The sequence below is a fragment of the Drosophila tropicalis genome, unplaced genomic scaffold (assembly GCF_018151085.1).
Source record: "Drosophila tropicalis isolate 14030-0801.00 unplaced genomic scaffold, ASM1815108v1 contig_859, whole genome shotgun sequence".
NCBI lineage: Eukaryota > Metazoa > Arthropoda > Insecta > Diptera > Drosophilidae > Drosophila > Drosophila tropicalis.
The window spans coordinates 10,579,718-10,601,656 of NW_027173353.1; the positions used below are offsets into that span (position 1 = coordinate 10,579,718).

At 36.8% G+C, this 21,939-nt stretch overlaps 1 protein-coding gene across 1 annotated transcript; it reads left to right on the forward strand.

Moving 5' to 3' along the window:
• Positions 1–5,749: 5,749 nt before the first annotated feature.
• On the forward strand, positions 5,750–21,235 carry Dfd (Deformed). Its single transcript, XM_068296390.1, has 5 exons — positions 5,750–7,010; positions 7,600–7,700; positions 7,763–7,940; positions 20,020–20,432; positions 20,601–21,235. Exons 1-5 carry the CDS (start codon positions 6,197–6,199, stop codon positions 20,904–20,906), a joined length of 1,812 nt encoding a protein of 603 aa, XP_068152491.1. The 5' UTR covers positions 5,750–6,196; the 3' UTR covers positions 20,907–21,235.
• The last annotated feature ends 704 nt before the right edge of the window (positions 21,236–21,939 follow it).

Here is a 21,939-nt window from a genome sequence, read left to right on the forward strand (position 1 = left end):
CCATTTTGAAATGACATTCAACCACATTGAACCACATTTCATTTGATTGGTGTCTCCGAAAACATCTGAAAAATCTCTGGAGGGGTCGTTTGCAAAACTTTCAATTCATAAATTTGACTTTAATGGCTATAAAAGTCACTTTGAGAGCCAAGAGTTTGAGATTGAGCCTTGTTGGAGGCTTCTTGTAAGCTTTAATTGTGAATTGATTGAAGCAATCGAAAGCAGTTAATCATTAATCACTCAATCAATCATTTCAATGCGCTGGTGAATTTACTCCACCTACTTCTCTGCCTCCGCATCCATATCTCGTGCTCCCTGATTGGAATTGGGATGGCAAGACATCGAAGGACCTACTGCAAAATGCCTCATTCTGTTCTTAAACTTTGTGGAATGCCACACATATCGAAGCCTTAAAGCTTTAGCTAATCACTCACCGAGAATTCCCACAGTTCCCACAGTCTCTGGTTTACGCTCAATCTCACTTGTCAACATGTCCTTTACATGAATTTACATCTCAGATTGATTGGAACCTTTAAAGTTTAAACGGCTGCAAGTTTCAATTGAGTATTTGATTTTATAATGGAACTTGTTATAGTTTATCAATAAATAATAAGAGTTCGAAATGGATATTCACATGAAATGTTTCTCCCTATATTTCATTCTATTCCCAAAGAACTATTCAAATAAAGTAATAAAATAAAGATATAGTCTAGATATAGACTAGTTCTTTTAGACTACTGGCAAATCGGAGAAACTCAAAGTACTATTTTAGACTGATAGGTAGACTTCCGATTGATGAAATTGATAAAGAATAACCATATAAAACGGTATTTCAAATTATCATTCAGTGTTACCCTAAGTCCTTTAGCTTATTTATCGGCCTTGGTCCACCAAAGTTTTGTGTAAGTTCAAGAAGAGTTTCTAGAATAGAAATCCAACCATCTTCAATTCGTTTTTGGACTTGTTTCTGGATCAAAGTACATATAAATATAGAGTATTTTAGGTCCTTTGTTGCTGACCTTATCGAAAGATGTATAAATACATAAATATATATTGCAAAAGTGAAAACATTTTGTTTTATTTGGTCTTTAAAGAATCTCCAAGTATCTACATTTTTCAGGGGGAAAGTTTTTTAAAGGAGCATAAGGAGTAGGTATTAGTGGCTGACATTGCCGTCAAGGTAGTGCCACGTTTTTCCTTCACTCTCTCTCTCTGAGAGCTTTGGCAGCATGAAAAGCTCGTAAAGAAGTCTTGAGCAGTTGAGGCGAATCTTGGTCTTGGGATGTTGTTGCTGCTGGGACGTGAGCGACTGGTTGAGTAAGTTTTGTGTGCAGCACATTTGAGTTCCAAATCCCAATTCAGATCCAGCAATCAGTTGCGACTGTCAGGCGGCAAAGGAAGTTCACTTGCTGCACAATCCAAACACAAGGCAAATGCTGTGCGGGTGGCAGGGGGAACGAGGAGTGGGGCAGACGAGGCGAAGGCAAACAAATAAGATTAATGGTCTCCTCATATCCCAGGCACATTATGTGTGAGTTGTTGGTGGTGTTCTTTGTTTCCTCCTTGCCTTTAAGCTACCCATCAAAAGTTTCGTCGTTTTATTATACAAGGTATATATACATATACGTACATATATATATAAAATTAAGCAGCAGTTTATAGAAACTTTTTGGCGAATTTATAGAAAGAGAACAAAAACAACTAAACAAAAACAAAAAAACGATTTTTGGGTGTATCCAAATTTTTTGATTATCCGCTTAATGTGGGTATTTAGGCATATTTAATTATATGGCTTATAAAAATATGCACGAATAATAAATGTTAAATTTAGTATTTTAATTGCATAGTGTGTAACCTTGTCAGAGGTCTAGTTCAAATACAAAATTAGTCATCCTAAAGGCAAGTATTTTTTTATATAACAAAGTTCTGTGTATAAGGAGCACATTTAAGCCCTTGCAACTCTCTTGAATTGAGAACGATAGGTCTTAATAAGGTTTGATCACAATTGTTTTTGAAATCTGTAATCTTGAAAGAACAGAGTCTGTTAGAAATCAAATTATAAGTTATTTCATTGAAATTCGAATGACAAAAGTTGCTAACAAAATCGTAAGAGGTCTCTAAGCCTATTGCAGGTCTTCTTAAATAAATTTCAATATCTATTGTTATTAAAGTTTGGTAATGATTATCATAATGTCTGTATAAAAGAAGTCAAATATATTGCCTCATTCCAGAGAAGTCGCTACTACTTGAAGATAAAAACCTTCCTTCATAGTTCGAATGAGAGAATATGAAAACCGTGAAAATTTATTTTCTATATTATAAGATTCTTAGTTGACTTCTGATTCAAGAAATAGTCTCTTCGTTATTTAATTAGATTTCATCTTGTATATATGTTTTCTAGTTTATGAATTGATAGAACATTTCCGATTCTACTTTTAACTTTTCACATTAACTCGTTGTCAATTAAGTGAACTGTAGTTGACACAGAGTCTCGATCAAATTGAAGTTTCATACACTTGATGTAGACCTAATGACTCTTTGATGGTCACCATCAAAATTGAATCAATTTTTGGGCAAGTCGATTAATTAGCTGGACGTCTCACAGACATGTGCAGGCACACACGGCGGATTGTGTAGTCCAGTCAGCACGTGGATGCCATACGATAGGCTGAATTGAATGGGTGTGGTGTGATTATTGGTGGGGGCTCAATTATTTGGCAATTAGACAAACACCTCACATCAGCTCACCTCAGGAAGGCATGACTCAGTATGTGGATAAAGTGTTTATCGTTTTTTTTTTTTTAAACAATCAAAAAATTAATGGGAAAAATCTATCAAGTCTAAATATTTACAGAAATATTAAAGCGTTAAATGTGGCGACCTTCTTAACATGCATTATACAACAATCATTCTATCGATTTTCCATGTTCATTTGAATAACTGCTTAGTCATGATGCTACTCATCATTTCATCAACAATCATCAACAACAACTACAATAAAAACGAATCACGGTAGTAACAACATCAGCCACAACAACAAAACAACAACAACAAAAAGAGTAACTACGTCGTTCCCTATAATGGAACATTATGCCAAGTGATATTCCGTAGTAGCATTCAATTGAAATTATTGCAAGTCAGAATCTCCATCTCCATCGCCTACTCCACCCCCAACACCCCAAACGGTGTTAACTCGGTAGTCGACATCTCCTCCCCTCCCATCTCTCGCTCTCGCCCTCGTGCCATTCAAAAGTCTCTCGTCAAGTGTCGATCGATATTGTTGTTATTATTTTGCCATTCCCCTAAACGGATTTTGTTGCATCTGTACTGGAGCGAAAGCAAAAAGAAAACCAGAAAAAAGGAAAACAAAGTTTGCCAGAAATACAATATAAATGGTTTTGGTCCACTTGCAAACACCATCCATCCGCCTTGGGATCGATGAAAGCATAGTGAAAATGGGCGGTCCTTCGTCAATGGTTACCCCCGAAAAAAGCGACCTAAAGTCATTGAGCGTGCGCGGAGAATGGCGGAGAAATCGAAGACCTTTGTGGTTGAAATGCTCACAGTGGCGTCGCAGCAAATGGTTATGCCGCCCATTCAACAGTGTGGTCCAGAAATGTTGGCCAGTCAGCCAGTCCGTTAAAAATATACAATAGTTTTACGTAATTTGATTGAAATTAAATACTTATCAAAAACTTTGTTTTAGCGGGGCTTCAGGTCAAATCTTACTGATTTATTATTAAGATTTAAAATCATAGGCAGCACAAAAGGTGAGCAGGTTGTCTGTATAGCTATTTCAAGAACCACCAAGTTCTATCATCAGCAGACTTCGCTAAAGAATCCACAATTGTAATGGCCATACCATATCTTCAACGCTAAAAGTAGTTGGGAATTCAAACTACATGAAGCGAAAAAAGAACGGCAAAGCTTGCAACTGCAGATTCCACCTTTTTTGTGTGCATACTTATTTAATCAAACAAATGTTTATAAATTACAGATGCAGAGGCAGATTAAACCTCAGTAAGAGTGTCTAATTGGTTAATATTAACAGTAGAACGTAAAGCGGTGTTAAAACTTTAATTTTTGACCTTCTTTTGAATACTTCTTAATCTCTTACTTACTCCAACTTCAGTTAAACACATATTCGTCACCTGCAACTTGTTTAAAACACAAAGACAAACAATATTCCCAAACACATCTCCTAACATACTGAAAATCCTTTAATATTTAGAAAACACAAAGCTTTACTTTCAATTTTTAAGACATCAGCACAACACGCACATTATAGTTAAACACCAAATAAAGATAGTTACTTTGTAAATATGTAGATAAGGAATCTGAACCTAGACTATATGAGCTGAAGGCCTACGTTACCATAGCCAAAAAACAAACATTAACATATAATTTAGATTGTAAGTTAGATCTAACCTAATTTATAAATAGTCAATGCTAATATTTTTTGTCTATATATTTCTGTACCTCTTTTACAATGCCATGGTCCTTCTATCACTTTATGAAGAAGCGTCCATATGAACACCTAGATCTCAAAGACTGTGGAACTGTCTTTTTATTACCAAAACCTTATTGAAGGCGCTTTACAGAGGTGCTTTAGCTGCTTTTGTAACTTCGTGGAGGATTCTTTCCAAAAATCAAGTTGTTTGATTCAGTAATATTATTATTTTTCAATAAAGACATTTTGTCAGTATTTAGTTTTATCGGGATCGCTCGACCACTTTAAAGACTTATCATTGGGGGGTATAAAATCGAAAAAAAGAAAAAAATTATTCCAATCACTAATATTTTTTGGGGATGTGGATCTGGCCATGTTGCTTGAATAACCCTGACCACTAGATAATTATACAAAATGTACAATATTTTAATCTCTATAAAAGCATTTCTGTCATTTCAAGAAATTCTTTCAGTCTTTTTACCCAAGAGATTTGGAACCCTTTTCTGATGATGATTTTTTCGTTAGCTCTAATTTGATCTACCATATTATAATGATATTCTAATAATTTTCATCTGATTCTTAGATTCTCTTAAAAAGGTCGAGAGCAAAACTGAGAAGTTAATTTCTAAACGAAATTTTCTAAATTAACTAAAAACCTAAATTCGAATTTAGATTAGGAATAATTTTAAAGTTTATCTAAATTAATTTTTTACTGTAAGAAAGAAATAAAACTTTAAGATGTAGTTTTAGATCAAACTCAAACTTGGGCATCTTTCAGATGGACTTTTTTTTGAGGCCGCCACTGTTTTGAAAGAGCACGAATGGGTGTGACCAAGCAGCAGGCCATCTCCTTTCCTCGTTCACAGCTCGCTCTCTCACTCTCTCTCTCTCTCTGTCTGGCCCAAGCAACAGAAGAGACGACTCTTCTCGGTGGTTGAAAATGGCGTGCGGAGCAAAAACCGACACAGACATGGCTACCCACACCGACTGCGACGACGACGACGACGACGACTACTCCTCCGACTATGGCTTTGTTTGCCACTCTGGGCCCGGGCTACAACACGGCGTGTGGGCCGTCCTTCAAAAAACGAACAAAAAAAAAACAAACAGAAACCAGTAGAGTGAGTTTTTCAGACTTCCAAGACGTCAGTCAATGGCAATGGCGTTTGGCGGGACGAAGTGGTGGAAGAGTGTGGGAAAGAGAGGCCAGAGTCTATGGAATGGAACTGAGCTGAGGCACTGAAACAGGTTCGTTGCCGCTGAGAGCTCGGGTACTCGGGCATAACAAAAGAACGGCTCGAATGGAACGGTTCGTGGACGCGCGTCGTTTGATTAAACGTTTGTTCGAATTGACAAAAAATTATATATACAAATCTATATACATATATATCTATGAACAAGAAACAATTTTTCTATAATTTTTTATGCCGGTTGCGCGGACAATTTCGCGTAGTGTTCAAATAAACAAAACGAAACAAACCGAAACCAACATCAAGAAAGAAAGTCAATAAGAGAAGATCTAAAGAAAGTATATTGAAAAATAATAATACGCCAGAATGCGAAAATTGTGAAGAAAAATTGTGCTTGGTGGGTGATAAAAGAAAGTGAAAATTTGCCAAATATGTTTTAGCATGGAGTGAAAGTTGATGAGAAAGAAAAGTTTTTGAAAATCTACCTTAACAATCCCCTAAAACAACAACAAACGAGAATACAATTTCAAACTGAGCTGACTTATCTTAACTGAATATGAGCTCATTCCTCATGGGTTATCCGCATGCCCCACATCATGTCCAGAGTCCCATGTCCATGGGCAACGGACTCGACCCGAAGTTTCCACCAGTGGCCGATGACTATCATCACTATAATGGCCATTACTCCATGACAGCCTCGACGGGCCACCATATGGGAGCAGTGGGTGGTGCGAATCTAGGAATCGGAAATGGCGGCGGAGGCGGCGGCAACGGAGGAGGTGGAGGGTTAAGTGGCGGCACAGTCATGTCTACCTCCAACCACCCGCATTCAACGCATCCGGCGGATATGGTCAATGACTATATGGCCGCCGCTGCACACCATCACACGCACACACACAACCACCCGCCGCATTCGCATCATCACAGCAATAGTGCTCTGTCCGGCCATCATCATCACCAGAATGCCGGCTACACGAATTATGCCGCCGCCGCTGCTGCTGCTGCCACACCGCCCACGCATCATCCGCATCAGAGCCTGGGATACTATGGCCATCATGCGGCAGCGGCAGCCGCCGCTGTGGCCGTTCATCATGCTCCGGAGTACATATCGGCTGGAGCCGTCCACACGTCGGACGCAACGCTGGCGAATACGGGTTATGTGGGGCCGTCTGTAAATAATGGAGCTTCAACGGCTGTGACCAATTCGAATGGATACTATGGTGGTTACTATGGCACCGCCAATGGCGGCAGCTTAGGGAGCACACCCCACTCCCAAGGACATTCGCCGCACTCACAAATGATGGATCTGCCCCTGCAATGTTCGTCTACGGAACCGCCAACGAACACCGCTCTGGGGCTGCAAGAGTTAGGTGAGTTTAACAAACTAAAAGGGAATGGAGGATAAGGATAATGTAGAATAAAGGTTCATTTATGGGCAGAATAAGGATTGTCAAATGTGAATAAAGTAGTTAGTTAAACTTAAACAAAAGTGAATAAGAATACATTTTAGGAAGTTTTCTATAAATTTTGAAAAACTTCTGATTTGTTTTCAACAATTTTTGTGTTTGGGTAAAGCTATAAACAAAACGTATCCTTTTTAGACTAGATATGGCAAAGAAAAAAAGGTCCTAATCTGTATTATTATCAAAATAAATTAAAAATGTGTCCCATTTTTATTTTGTATTCCAATTTAATTGCCATTTAGACATCATATTCTAAACCTTTTAAAATCATGGCCCATTTAAAAAACTTTAAACTTAAAGAAACATTAAAACTAACAAATACCTCAAATTACTATTCTTGATTACTTTAAAACTCTTTTAAAATCATATTACATTACCAACTTAGTTAAAGTACTTACTTTTAGTATGTTTTGAGTTTAATAGCTTAGTTGAGTGGATTATAGATTAGATTATATTCAAGAGATGAGACAAATTTCAACAATTCTGAATTCAACAGGTTTAAAACTAGAGAAACGGATTGAAGAAGCTGTACCTGCCGGACAACAATTGCAAGAACTTGGAATGAGATTACGCTGTGATGATATGGGATCAGAAAATGTAAATATTCCATTCTTAAAAAGTATATATGCGAAAACTGTATTCATTTCTATTAAATCTAGGACGATATGTCAGATGAAGATCGTCTTATGCTCGATCGATCGCCAGATGAACTGGGTTCGAATGACAACGACGATGATCTGGGCGATTCCGACAGTGATGACGACCTGATGGCGGAAACAACGGATGGTGAACGCATAATTTATCCATGGATGAAGAAGATTCATGTAGCGGGAGTTGGTAAGTGAAAACTACATAGACTCAAAACTGAAAACCAAAAGTGCTCTGAGCTGTGCCCTCCATTTTTGGTATGCTAATTAAATTACTTAGCTGCCAACACCCACTTGATCCACTGACAGGCCCCTGTAATGCAAAAAAAAACCAACTAAAAACAACAACAACAAAGAGAAAATAAAAGCTAAAGACAAGACCCAAAAATAATACGAAAAACTGCGCTCAATGCTCATTAATCAAATTCAAGAATGGCACGCCTTATGTTGAGGGTAAATTGCGTATGGCGAGTGACATATTCACATATTATATATATTTATACATAGATGGTATACATACATTCATATATGCTTAGCATGACACACTTAAGTACACATATATGCAACTGCAACTCATCTATGGATCCTATATTTAGGACACTCTTTCAACACTCGAAGTAGAGACCTTTCAAAAATCGAGGGCCCCCCTATTGAACATTTAAGTGTCAATTTAAATAAGGAATTTGTTTAAAAATACTTAATTCGTCAATCTCGATATTTGGGTGCTATATAATTTAAGACCCCGCAGGATCGTTAAAATCCTTTTCGAATTTATAGAAAAAACTGCCCTGAAACTAAGTGAGAGAAATGCGTTAATTATTCGCATAATTTAAAGTAGTTCGATCCGTCTAAACTTGATATAGAAGGACATTTGTTCTCACCTTGTCCTGTCGACTATGAATATAAAAACTTTCCTCTTGACCAGAACTAGTTCACCCCTTTTTTAAGGGTAAAACAACCACTTCCGCCAGATGGAAAGTAGTTAAAGGTCTACTTAGCCTCACGTAATTTCGAACCCTTTGGGTGTAATTTAATTTCTATTACTATTTGGGAAACTTAATTTATTATTTATTATAATTCAAGTCTTTAGAATTTCTAGAATGTTTTATCAAAGAGATATTAGGATAATACAATTCTAAGAACATATTAAATTTTTTAGAAAATATTACAAAATATCCTTAGCTGTCTTCAAAACTTTCTATGGGTTAAACGATACCTAGTTTCTTGCGCCGACTTTTATTTTTTCCATTATCTAATTTTCAAACATTCTACATCTCTTCTTCGAGTTGATTTATACTATAAGATCTTTATTTTTAAAGTTGGTTTTCTCTTTGCGATGCTACAAACATATTTTTAGTAGATTAAAACTCTTTAGATGTAAATTTTAATACCATATATACCGTATATTAAAGTCGCCAAAATGAATGTAACAGGCAGAAAAAAGCTTCTCCGACCCCATAAAGTATATATATTCTTGATCAGGATCAACAGCCGAGTCGATCTAGCCATGACCGTCCGTCCGTCCGTATGAACACCTAGATCTCGGAGACTGTAAAAGCTAGAGCCACCAAATTTGGTATGTAGACTTGTGTAGTATGTAAAGTGATCAAGTTCATTTCAAATTTTTGCCACGCCCCTTTCCGCCCCCGCAATTTAAAAAAAGCGATTGTCTCAACAACTATTGTAGCTAGAGACACCATATTTGGTAAATAAATTTGCTTTAAGTGCGCACATTATGTTTGTGAAAAGATTTTGCCACGCCCCTTTTGGCCCATGTAATTTAAAAAAACTCGATTATCTTCCGTGTTTTTTGGCACACTTAAATTTGATACTAATATCCAGTAAAATAAAAAATTTGATCTAAATCGGACTAAAAATCGACGAGTTATGCATATAAACGTTTTTCCATAAGGCCGGAGTTGGCCGTTGGTGGGGGCGCTTGAGTGAGCAAGATCCTAAGATATGCTTGTAAAAAGCATGTGAAAATGCATTTGTTTAATGAAATTGAAATATTTTCTTTACTAGTGTATGGTATACCTAAATCGAAGTAAGTCGTCTGACTTACTTAATTTTATTGTTGTAACTAACTCGTTCGATCAACCAGAGTTTCTTTATGAGCCTGACTTTAAAAAAAGGAAGGAAGGATAACTTTTAAAAATTGGTTTAAAGTATTTATATCCCTTTCCTTATGTAACCCTTAATTTATCACTCCACAAAACTTTTTTGGGCTTTGCATTCTTTCTAACCTTTCTAAATCATCTCGCTTATCCTGCAGGGTATCCGCGAATCAAATGTTGCTTTATTTAGCAATTATCCTTGACGAATTTTGAAAAACTGTTTAGTAAATGCAGTCAAAATCGAACTTTTTTATGAAATTTCTTCATTTTTAGACTGAATATACACAAATTTGTTATTTATGTTGCTTTCCCAAGAACCGAAATCATTTTTGTATCGATTACTCATAATCATTTGAGGCTTTTCGAAAACAAGTAGATGCCGCACCGCATAGAGATCTGGTGGACTGGGGCCATAAAAACTGGTTTCCATTCACATTCAGAGAGCGGATAAAAAACAGAAACAGAAATCAAATCAACCGCCTCATTGAGCGAATGAACTTGCCTCAATATGTGGTCATGTTTTGTGTACATTCATACCTAGATTTGGATATGTGAATCGGTGGAATACTCGAATGTTGATACTTTTGGCTTTGGGGATATGAATCGAAATGTCAGCTTTGAATAGATAATTACTATTAATTGTCGCGCTCGCGCCTACAACCCATAAAATAAGTGCAGAGTGTTGAGTACGACAATCATTTTGGCCGTTTATATGGCTTTTGAATGAATGAATGAAACATTTCTGGCTACCGAATGGAATTGGAAATCAACCGCAGGCTATGGATGATAGGTGGCGAGTGCATTAAAAAGACAATTCTTGGTAAGAGTTGAGTTTAGTCGAGAGGGTCTGATTAATTGCTTTTTAATTAGCACTAGTTAATGTAGATGGCGAAGACTGAATGCAAGTTCAACACTTCAGTCAGCCAGTCAGTCAGTCAGCCAGTCAGTCGAATCCAATTTGACATAACCTTGACCCTAATGGGCAATTATAACAAAACTCCAGACATGCGACACTGACACCAGGGAATTATCTATCACTGAATGCTGAGCATCGAAAATCGAAATCGAAGTAGTTCGTCAAACAAACGATCGCTCAGGGGCATATATCAGTGGCAAGGTAAGAGGTAGACTCCGCTGCCGCTGCCACTGCCGACTTCAACTCCAACTCCGACTCCGACTGAGTGACGGATGGTCCGTGTCATTTGATGTTAATGTTGTGACATTTATCATGAGTCGTGTGTCTACGAAAACAAGACGAAACTTGATTATCGCCAGTGCATCATCTCTCTTGTTATATAAGGAATGCTGTGTGCCCGATACCCAAAAACCCCACCAGCCTCTGTGTGTGTGCGAGAAGTTGATGTTGAAGTTGGTGTCAGGTTTGACTAGGTCTTTTACAAATGACTTACACACGGTTAGCACTTTCTTATAGGTAACCAAATTGGATTGGCGTGTGGTCTCTCCCTTTTCGAATTGTTGTTTTTGTTGTTGTTTAGCCTCTAGGCTGCTTGAGGGGGAGCCCTTCAAAATAAACGAGCCCAAAAGCTGCTAACAACTTAAATAGTTTTATATATATTTGGGGAAACAATTTGGCAAGTGTTTAATCAATTTTTCAAAAATTGTGTGCGTGGGGACGATGATTGAGTTTAGCCAAGTGTTGAAAATGAGGGAGAATTAATTAGTTTCAATTTGAATGGAATTCATTATGAAAGGCAACTCAAGTACCTACCTTTATTTTCTCTTGCATGTGATTTACAATTGCTTAATCAATTTTCAAATTTGTTTTAATTTATGTCTTCTTTAGAGAACATTTATCTATGGGTAACCTTTGAAATACTTTGAGTTAGATTGAAAAGGCACCTATTCTCAGCATTTTAAGTAAACAAACTTTTTCAGTTGACTGTAAGCCCATCAAAATTTTGAAACTTTTAATATATTTCTTCATTTTCTTGGCCTCATATTTCAAACATGGCCCAGTTTACAGTAATCGCTTTTCATTTATATTATTAAGTTTGTAAGAGTTGAAAAATCATTTGATTTTCCTTATTCGCTCTAATCTTATTCAATACAAACTCTACTTTTTATAAGCAAAGTTTTAAGAACTTTGAGAGATTTTATGAATACCAGCGTGTATTTTAGGTTTCTTCTAGTGAAAATACTTGTTCAGTGATATATGTATAATATATACATCTATTGAAAAGGATTGTCAAAATGGGATAACCACTTCTCGAAAAGAAACTGAGAAAAATGATTTGTTGTTTCGTTCATGGCTCGATCCGAAATGGACACACTATTCAAGTGATTTGAATGTCACACACCATCTAATGCTCTTAAGTGGCTAAAAACTTCAAATAATCTGACTTTTACATATGGTAATCACAAGTTAACTCTAAACAATATTCGCATGATATTAAAATATTGATTTTATGCACGGAGAGGCCGCTAAAAGTTGCACAGTTGTTGTTGTGAGTGAATGATGAGAAGGCGGAATTTCCATACATCAAGTTGCACTTTATTTGTATATATTCCAAGTTTGTATTCCATATATTTTGATTTCCACCACATTCAATAACACATTGAACAAAACGTGCACAGCCTTGTAACTGAATTTCAATGGCAAGTCCACGATTAAGTTTCCACAACTAATACCACTGCCATCGGAGAAGCAGAACAACATCGAGCAGAGTGTCGGGTGTAAAATTGTAAAGGCCCCCAGATGCTGCACAGTTACTCGATGACTTGCGAAAAAGGCCACGAAAGTGCAAGCCAGAGTCAGAGACCAGATGAACGAACCGCTGGAAGAAATAACAACCCACTGAGCCGTGTGCAAAAAAGAAACAAAATCGAAACAGACGCACGACACTGAAGGGGCGGGTGGAGAGATGACTGTGGATGGTAAATGGAAACGGAGACCCCCCCTCCCATGACCAGAGCCAGTCCAGAGCCAGAGAGAGCCCAAAGGCATGACAATGATGAAAATGACGCAGTAAAAATTAAGAAGTTCGCCTTTATGACAGATGAGGCACGAACTGGCTACAACCAACAGCTGAGCCAAGTTCTCCGCCCGTATGTACGTATCTTTGAGTATCTCTCTCGCTTTCTGTATCTGTATCTGTATCTTTTGGGGATAACAAAGCATAATTAGCGACCGACCCACTGGAAAAAACAAAAAATCACACAAGAAGCAAAAAGAACGCCAACAAGAATATTGTATAATGAAGCAAGTAAGTCGACTCGTCGACTTGGGTATACCATACACCAGGCGAAACAAATATTTCAAATTTCGAAAACCAAATGTATGTCTATTAAATTGTTTTTACATGTTTCATAGTATGTGCTATCTCGCTCACTCTACGAACATACGAGCACTCTAGCGCCGCCACTAGCCAACGGCCAATTCTGGCCTTGTGGACTGCTTTGTAAAATACGTTCATACGCATATTTTGCATGTTTCTAGTCCGATTTCAATAAAATTCGGTAGTTTTGTAGAAATAGATAAGAATAATTAGTCTGCCGAATTTGAATGCGATAGTCAAAAATCTACAGGAGAAAATCGGTTTTTTCTTAAATATGGAGGCGGAAGTGGGCGTGGCAAAATATGAAAATAGATGTACCCTGCGCGCATACTAAGCCAGTGTACATACTAAATTTGGTGACTTTAGCTTTGTTAGTTTTTGAGAAAATCAGTTTTGTTTAATTTGCGGGGGCGGAAGTGGGCGTGGCAAAATTTTTAAATAGCCAATATCTGCGCGTCTATCAAGCTAATCTGCATACCAAATTTGATGTCTCTAGCTGTTATACTTTTTAAGAAAAACAGTTTTATGTGATTCCTGGGGGCGTAAGGGGGCGTGGCAAAAAGTTTGAACAATCAGTTTTTGCGCGCTAACTAAACGGGTATACAAAATAAATTTGATGTCTCTAGCTGTTATACTTTTTAAGAAAAATAGTTTTATGTGATTCCTGGGGGCGTAAGGGGGCGTGGCCGAAATTCCAATTAACTCTGTACGCGTGCATAATACACGAGTATACATACCAAATTTGGTGGCTCTAGCTCTTATAGTCTCCGAGATCTGCGTGTTCATACGGACGGACGGACGGACGGACGGACGGACGGACAGACGGACGGACGGACGGACGGACGGACAGACGGACATGGCTAGATCGACTCGGCTGTTCATCCTGATCAAGAATATATATACTTTATAGGGTCGGAGAAGCTTCCTTCTGCCTGTTACATACATTTTGGCGACTTTAATATACCATTTCACCCTATGGGTGTATGGTATAAAAATGTGAATGGAATGAGCTAAACAATTTACGCCAATAAACTTCTCGGCTCTGGAGCCTGGACCCAAGACCGTGTGCGAAATTATTGAAATTGGTGTTAATTAGAGACGCTTTTATTGCTGCGATTGGCTTGAGGAAAAATATATAAAACGACAAACAAAAAGACACACAAATATATACACACAGATATATGTAGATAGACCCGACATAGACCATTGTATAAAGACAATCTTTCGAGCGGTGAAACGAAACGAATCTCCAAGGTCGTTTTTATTGTCTACTTCTATGTACAAGCTATGACTCTCCAACTCTATTGTTAAATGTTGCTTTCAACTTGTCGTGAGCTTCTTAACTTTTTTCCAGTTTTTTCCCCCTCTTTTTATGCTATTCTAGCCTCATTACTAAGCCAACTTAACTCCAATTCCGCCTTTATGTGGTGTATTTCTTTGCCAATACAAGTGAGAATGAAAGTGAAAAATCGTTTATTTGTCATAAGGAAATGAAACTAGTTGTAAGCCTGAAACGGAAACCGAAATGAGAATCAGAAAGCAACTCTCTTTTGCTTTAATTCTGAACTTTTCTGATTCCAGTTTTGACATTACATGTCGACCAAATCATGTTTCATTAAGGAAATTAAAAAACATAAGTGTATAATAAGTTAGTTAATGCTTGCAGTTCGTAGAAGTATCCCTTCTAAATACTTTGATGACTTCACTTCAATCTTCTAGAACGCTTTTATTAGGCAGGGGAGGCTATTTATGATGACGCTCGGGACACAAACATCTAAGAACAACTTAAGAGTTTTATAGAAGACAGAAATGGCAGAGTCCATATGCCCAATCATCAGCTAACAAAAGTTTTTTGAGTTTAATAAAGTTTGTCTTGCGAAAACATCGGTTTGGAGGCATCGAGTTACTATATTTAGACATAACCCCAAAAGGAAGGTCAATGGTTACATCCAGAGTTGGATGAAAGTTGTCTTCAGGGATAACTAAGGGATCAGTCCTAGAAGCATCGCAGTTGGAAGAATCCAGCACAAATACCAGATCTATAATCTGTCACGACTATTCCCGACATGATTTATTTGAGTTAGGGACAACTAAAGCAGACCATCTATGAAACAATGTGACGAGGAGGGCAACAGTAATAAAGAATCATATGATTCTCAGGTAAACTAAAATCTCCCAAAACAACGAGCAAGTCTTTGTCAGAGAGATATGAGGAAATAAGTTGAATAGCTTCCAAATGGTGAATGTATAGTGCCAAGTCGGACTGTGGTGGAGCGACTCTTATAACCACAGTTTTTTATTCGAAAAAAAGGATAAAATAGGGACTCAAACCATATGAGATGCAACCTTGACCAATGGGTGGTGGATCATAGACTTATATCAACTGTTTAGAACTCATAAACATCAATATTTTTAAACTCTTTCTGAAGGTTATACTTAAATTTATCTACAATCCATTACACGATCGTCTATTTTACATGGTATTAATGTATTTATGAGGGACTCCATTACTTCTAGCCGTTTCTAAGCTTTCGATGAAGCTTCCAGAGGTGTTTGAATATGTAGAATTGGTTGCTTCGAAAGATCAGCTTCCTACCAAGCTTTGTTTCTTTCTTTGTTAGTCGGGAGACAGATGTACCCCTAGAATTTGCCCAATTCTGAATCTATTGATTCTTATTAGCCACAGTGACCGCCAAAAGTCAATGCTAATCATTAACTTATCTGTTTGTGAATAGGCCAAGAACTCTCCAGTGGCCCACCTAGTTATTTATTGATTTATGCTCAAGTATTTGAATCTCAATCCCTTCTAAATTTTTGATTGACTATACACAGAATTTTGCATAAAATCAGAAACAACAAAAAAAATTACACACACATTTGAATATTTTTGTTGGCAATGAACAATCGAATAAAGTAAATTAACAATTTGAATTAAGAATTCTCCCACAGCAATGAGTTCGAGTGGCAAGTACCAAGTGCTGCGGGTACTTTAGTTTCTATCTAACGAAATGTGTAGCTATATATGTATGTACCTATATGCCGATCCATAAGTACATATATGCATGTATGTACATTGTACATTATACATACATGTGTAAGTAGCATGAGCTCATGTTTATTTTCACATTTATTTTGTTGTATTTGCCACAAATTGCAAGTCACTTGACAAGCTGCTGATGCAGCTCCCGCTGTTGTTGAAATGTTGACTTGCCTTTTCCACCCCGTGTCCCCCCGTGTCTAGTGCCATGAACAAAATTTAACCTACACACAGACACATTCAGATACTATATATAGACTCAACCGCCTTCCAAGTTAAACGTGAATCCGATGAATATTAGTTAAATTTTTTGTAATCATTAAGTTGATTTTTATTATTACTTATTTGCATTAACCAAAATAAATTTGCAGTCATTTGTTAAATGCATTTCCTATTTTTGTATTTTTTAATAATTAAAGTCCGCCAGATCTCCCTCCTCCACCCTTCGTCTGTCTGCAATCAACGCTTTCGCATATATGATGGATATCTCACTCAATGAAATCTGACAGACGTAAAATATTATTGTATGTATTATTTTGTTTGGCACGAGTCACCAGACAAAAAGTCTTACCAACTATGTATGAAATCTTTACAATTAATCAAAACCAAAATCAAAATACAAGCAACGCTCCTTCGTCTTGAAATTGCCGAAATCGAAGCCCGGAAGTTGTCTGGTGACCGAACGAACGATCGACCGCACCTCTTTGGGGTTTCTTATGGCTTAAATCGATAACGTTTCCAAGGGTTTAACCTACAAAGAGTCAAACGAGATTATGAAATAAGTGTCTGACATAGTTTTCATTTTTGTTGGTGTTGTTTTTTCTGTAGAGTCACAACTGCATGATCAATCATTTGAAATTTTTGTCGGATGGGACAAACATGCCGACAGGCCGCTTCCTACGCACTAATCGGCCCGACTTCAATTCTCCAGAGAGCGCCAATTTTCTACAAAAAAAAAAAAAACCAAAAAAATAATAAAAAACCAAACTCTTCATACAGGCAAAAACTATATGCAGTTTGCTTTTGTTGCTAATGTGGCAGGGCGTAGATGACTCTATTTTCCAAGGGGTTTCCAAATGACTCAATTAAAAGGAGCTAAAATTGACTGTTTACTCGACTAGTTTGATTAGTTATTGTTTCTATTCCTATAAATTTATTGAAAAATCCTTAAGCCATCTTAGTCTTTTGGAAATATCTCTAATTTTATGATATCAAAACTTAAGTTAACGTTTTTATAGTCAAGACAAATTACAACTTCATTCATTCATTCAGTTTTTAGTCAAAGATCTAGTCAAAGATTATCAAGAAGAAAACAAACTCAAATCAATATGATTCAGATTTTATGATATCTTTGGCCAAAGAATAGAACAATCGTAAAAAGAACTTATTTTCACATTTATCCTACAATTAAATTTGAATTACTCCAAAATCCTTCAATACTGTTCCCATTAAAACTATCCGATTATATGTTTAACTTCATACTGTTTAATAGTTAATTTCCATTTAAACAAAACTTAGTTGAGGCATGTTTTCTTTGGTTAATTTAGCTAATTTAATTCATACACAGAATAGTATAAGATTAAATTTCGTTCTGGAATTGTAACCTTTAATAAGAAAAACAAATTTTTTGCCACGTCGTTGTCGCTTTAACAGCTTTGCTCCCACTGAGCCCCCTAAACCCCTAACCATGACCATAGATTCCTCTCTCCCCCACTATGAGTTTCGGTTTGTGTGCAATCTTGATTTCCTTGGCCTTGTATGATTTGGCATTTTCATAAATTGGCTGCCATTCTTGCCAGTTTTAAATGCAATTGGCACTCGGTCTGGGCATCATGACCAAGCAGAAAATCAAGAAAACAAGAGAATTACGTTATGTTAGACGGGACTTGGTCGTGGACTTGGCTCTTTTGGGTCTCGCTCGGTCTTCTGTTGAAATGTTGAAATGAAATGATACGCACTTATTAAAAACGAATTAACGCAGCATGCCATCAAATGTTCCAATGTTTCCAATGAATGCCTTCTTCCTCATCTCCGTCTACTGCCCATCCTGTGGCCCTTCCTCCTTTTGCAGCTGACATTGGTTTTCATTTTCAATATTGTTTCGGTTATGCCCTTTTACCGATATTTCGCTTAGATGTCTTTTATATTAAGTTTTTAGTTGGCTCGGAACCTTTTGTAATTGATTCCGTATACTCTTGCTTGAGAGTACATCTGTTTTGTGTAGACTATAGCCTTAAAAATGCGTATATGTTACATATTTTAGTCCAGCTTTAAGCACACATCGAATGGAGTCCTATCTCTTATCATTCTAATCAGTGAACAATAGATACGTGACCAAAATAGTAAGAGACTTAGGATTATAAACTTTATGTTCCAATACTTGATAGAAAAATCATGTAGATGGGTTTGTAAAAGTTAAACAAATAATCAGAATTGAAACATTCCAACCACTTAAGTGAACTCTGGAGTTGTAAGCCAATCTCTTTTTGCCTTATTTATCTGTAATGCTCAGGTTTGATAGATCTGGAGGACTCTTGAAATACCTGTATACACACCTTTCCTTGTTAAGTTTGACCTAAAGACGGCTTAGGGGCAATGTTTAATGCATTTGAAGGAGACAAATTATTACAACTACATTTTAAATAACTTTTCCTAAGAGAAAGAATATGTAATATCTTCGTAAATTTTAAACGTTGCTTTAAAGTTTAAACCTTAATTGAATTGAAGTATGTTAGTTTGCTTACAAAGTTTATTTGATTTAAGTAAGAAACTTGTCATCAGTTGTTAGACATTTCAATTTCAATGCTTTCACCATGGCCAAAACTCTGATATAGACTCCCAATCTGTAGCGCACCATCAAAAAACACAAGAACCCAATCCTAGCTGTCATCAAGCCACTGGACATGGGCTCCATGTCATGGGCCGGTAGCAACATCCACAGAAACAGCAGCAACAGAATCATTAATCTAAGTTTTAGGCTCAGTTGTCGGTATTGAAATGTATTTCTCTATCAAATCGAAAGCTGTCTGTCACAGAGTGAGCAATGAAATTTTTATAAATTGTACAATTTGATGTTCAGCGGATACATATACAATGTGTATATGGAATCAGTAAATGGACTGAAATGAAATGAAAAACACGAGCTTTGATTGAAATATCAGCAGGAATAAGAACATTTACTGAACTGAACCAAGTTTAACTGAACTGGACATGGACACAGAATTGAAATTGATGAAGCGAATATCAAAATTTGATAAGCTGTCTGTCTGCTGGTCCTGAAGACGGTGGCGGCAGGTGCTAGGCATTTATCTGGCGGCAACCAAAAACATAAAGAATAAAAAAAAACACAAGGAAACGGCCGAAACCCAAAATGGGAGAAGAGCGAGAGGAGAGGAACGACAGTCCAGGGCTAAGTCTAATCAACCCTAAGGGCAGTTGGGAAAAATGTGTTTTAAAATTAAAGGAAAACCAGGCGTTTGAGTCCTTTAGACAGACAGTTGCGCTATTTGATTTTGATTAATTATTGTACAGTCCAGGACTTTTCTTTTTGATGTGTCCGCTTGCCAACCCCTTACAGTTGAGAGGTGAAAAGCGAGGCAAAAGTTTTCTTGGCCCAAACTTTTTTCCACCAAAGGGGTTGGGCACTTCTTTTGTCTCTTTTATCTGTGAGATTTATTGAGAGCCCTCAGTGCACTTACTTCAATTTGAAGTGTATTAATTTCACTTCTATTTCCACTTTTCTTTGCCTTCATTCTGCCAGTTATGAATATTGTGAATGCCATTAATTACATTTGCCTCTTCTTGGACTTTTGCTTGCAGCAAATGGTTCATATCAGCCTGGAATGGAACCAAAACGCCAACGCACCGCCTACACACGCCATCAGATATTGGAATTGGAAAAGGAATTCCATTACAATCGCTACCTGACACGCAGGCGACGCATCGAAATTGCCCACACACTGGTTCTGTCGGAGCGTCAGATAAAAATCTGGTTTCAGAACCGTCGCATGAAGTGGAAGAAGGACAACAAGTTGCCCAATACAAAAAATGTGCGAAAGAAAACCGTCGATGCCAATGGCAATCCAACACCAGTAGCCAAGAAGCCCACGAAACGGATCAGTGCTAAACAGAAACAGGCTCAACAGCAACAGCAGCAGCAACAACAGCAACACCAGCAACAACAGCAACAGCAGCAGCAACATCAGCAGCAGACAACGCCAGTGATGAATGAGGTAAGTTGATTGTGTTGAAAGTGAGGCAGAAAAAGCACTTAAATAAAAATTGCATCTGCTTAATTACTAACGAAATATCTTCTTCTTGGAGTGAGAAATAATTAATTTCCATCTTACTTCTACTTAATGTATTCACTTTCCGTTTCGTTTTGTTCTTCATTGATCCAGTGTATACGTTCGGATAGTTTGGAGAGTATTGGAGATGTAAGCTCATCGCTGGGTAATCCACCTTATATACCAGCTGCAGCTGATGCAGGATCAGCCTATGCAGGATCTCAACAACATACCAATAGTAACAACAACAACAACAACAACAACAACAATAATAATAACAACAATAACCTCAACAATAACAACAATCAAATGGGTATCCATGGACACCATCAACAACAACATCAGCAACAACAACAATCAGATCTCATGACCAATCTGCAGCAACACATCAAACAGGACTATGATCTGACAGCTCTGTAGAATAATTTTGCAATATCTTTCAATTTTAGTCAGTATATATGTATATGAATATATATATACGTAAATATTTGTATAATATCGAAGCTCCTTCTGTTTAAATTTTACTTAATTTTGTGTTCTCATCTCACCTTGCCGAACAGACAGTTGATAAAAAGATCTGCAAGGATAATTCGGAGTATACAGTGAACAAAATTAGTTACTTAAGTGTTTAACGACCACTAGACAGAAGAATTCTTCTAATAGACAACCTCCCCCGCTACCCCCTCTCCCGTGAACCACAAAATGTTGTACAATATATTAGCCGTACTTAAGCAATTAGAATTAATATCAGTTTGTAAGTTTGTATAAAGTTTAGTCCGATTCTGTCACTAATCGTAAGTGGTAAATTAAATAAAATATAATATTGTAACAAATCTATGTAAGAATATCTATATATATATAGTTGGATCTGTTGTATTGTAGGAATGTATGTAAGTTCGTATACAATATAAAAAGTATATTTTATGGATTCAAAAAATGACAAAAATCAACAAAAAATCTATATCTTTAGACAATATAAACAAAAAAAAAACAAACAACAACAACAAAAAAAACCAAATAAACTGCAAAAAATTAACTTAAATATGTTTTTATCTGGATATAGATGTAATAATTGAACACATTTTGGGCATTAAGCCAAAAAAGGAATTCCAAAATGTTCTTATATGTTTGGGATCTCTTTTGATGTTTAGTCAGAAACTACAAAATGGCTTCATTTGGTTGAAACAGAAAGTCAATCTTGGCCAGGACAATCTATCCTTTTTTAAAAGGACCATAACCAAACAACCTTTGATAGATTGGAATGGTAATTCAAAGACCTATTTTGGCAATCTCTTTAAAAAGTACATACAAAAATAATGTAATAACGAGATTGTGGTATATTATATTTCTTAAATTGGATGACAATTTCAACCTAAAATAAACTGATAATGAGATAGCTAAGACTAGGCAACAAAAGTTTCCTCCACAAAAGTTTTTATTCGTGTATTTATTT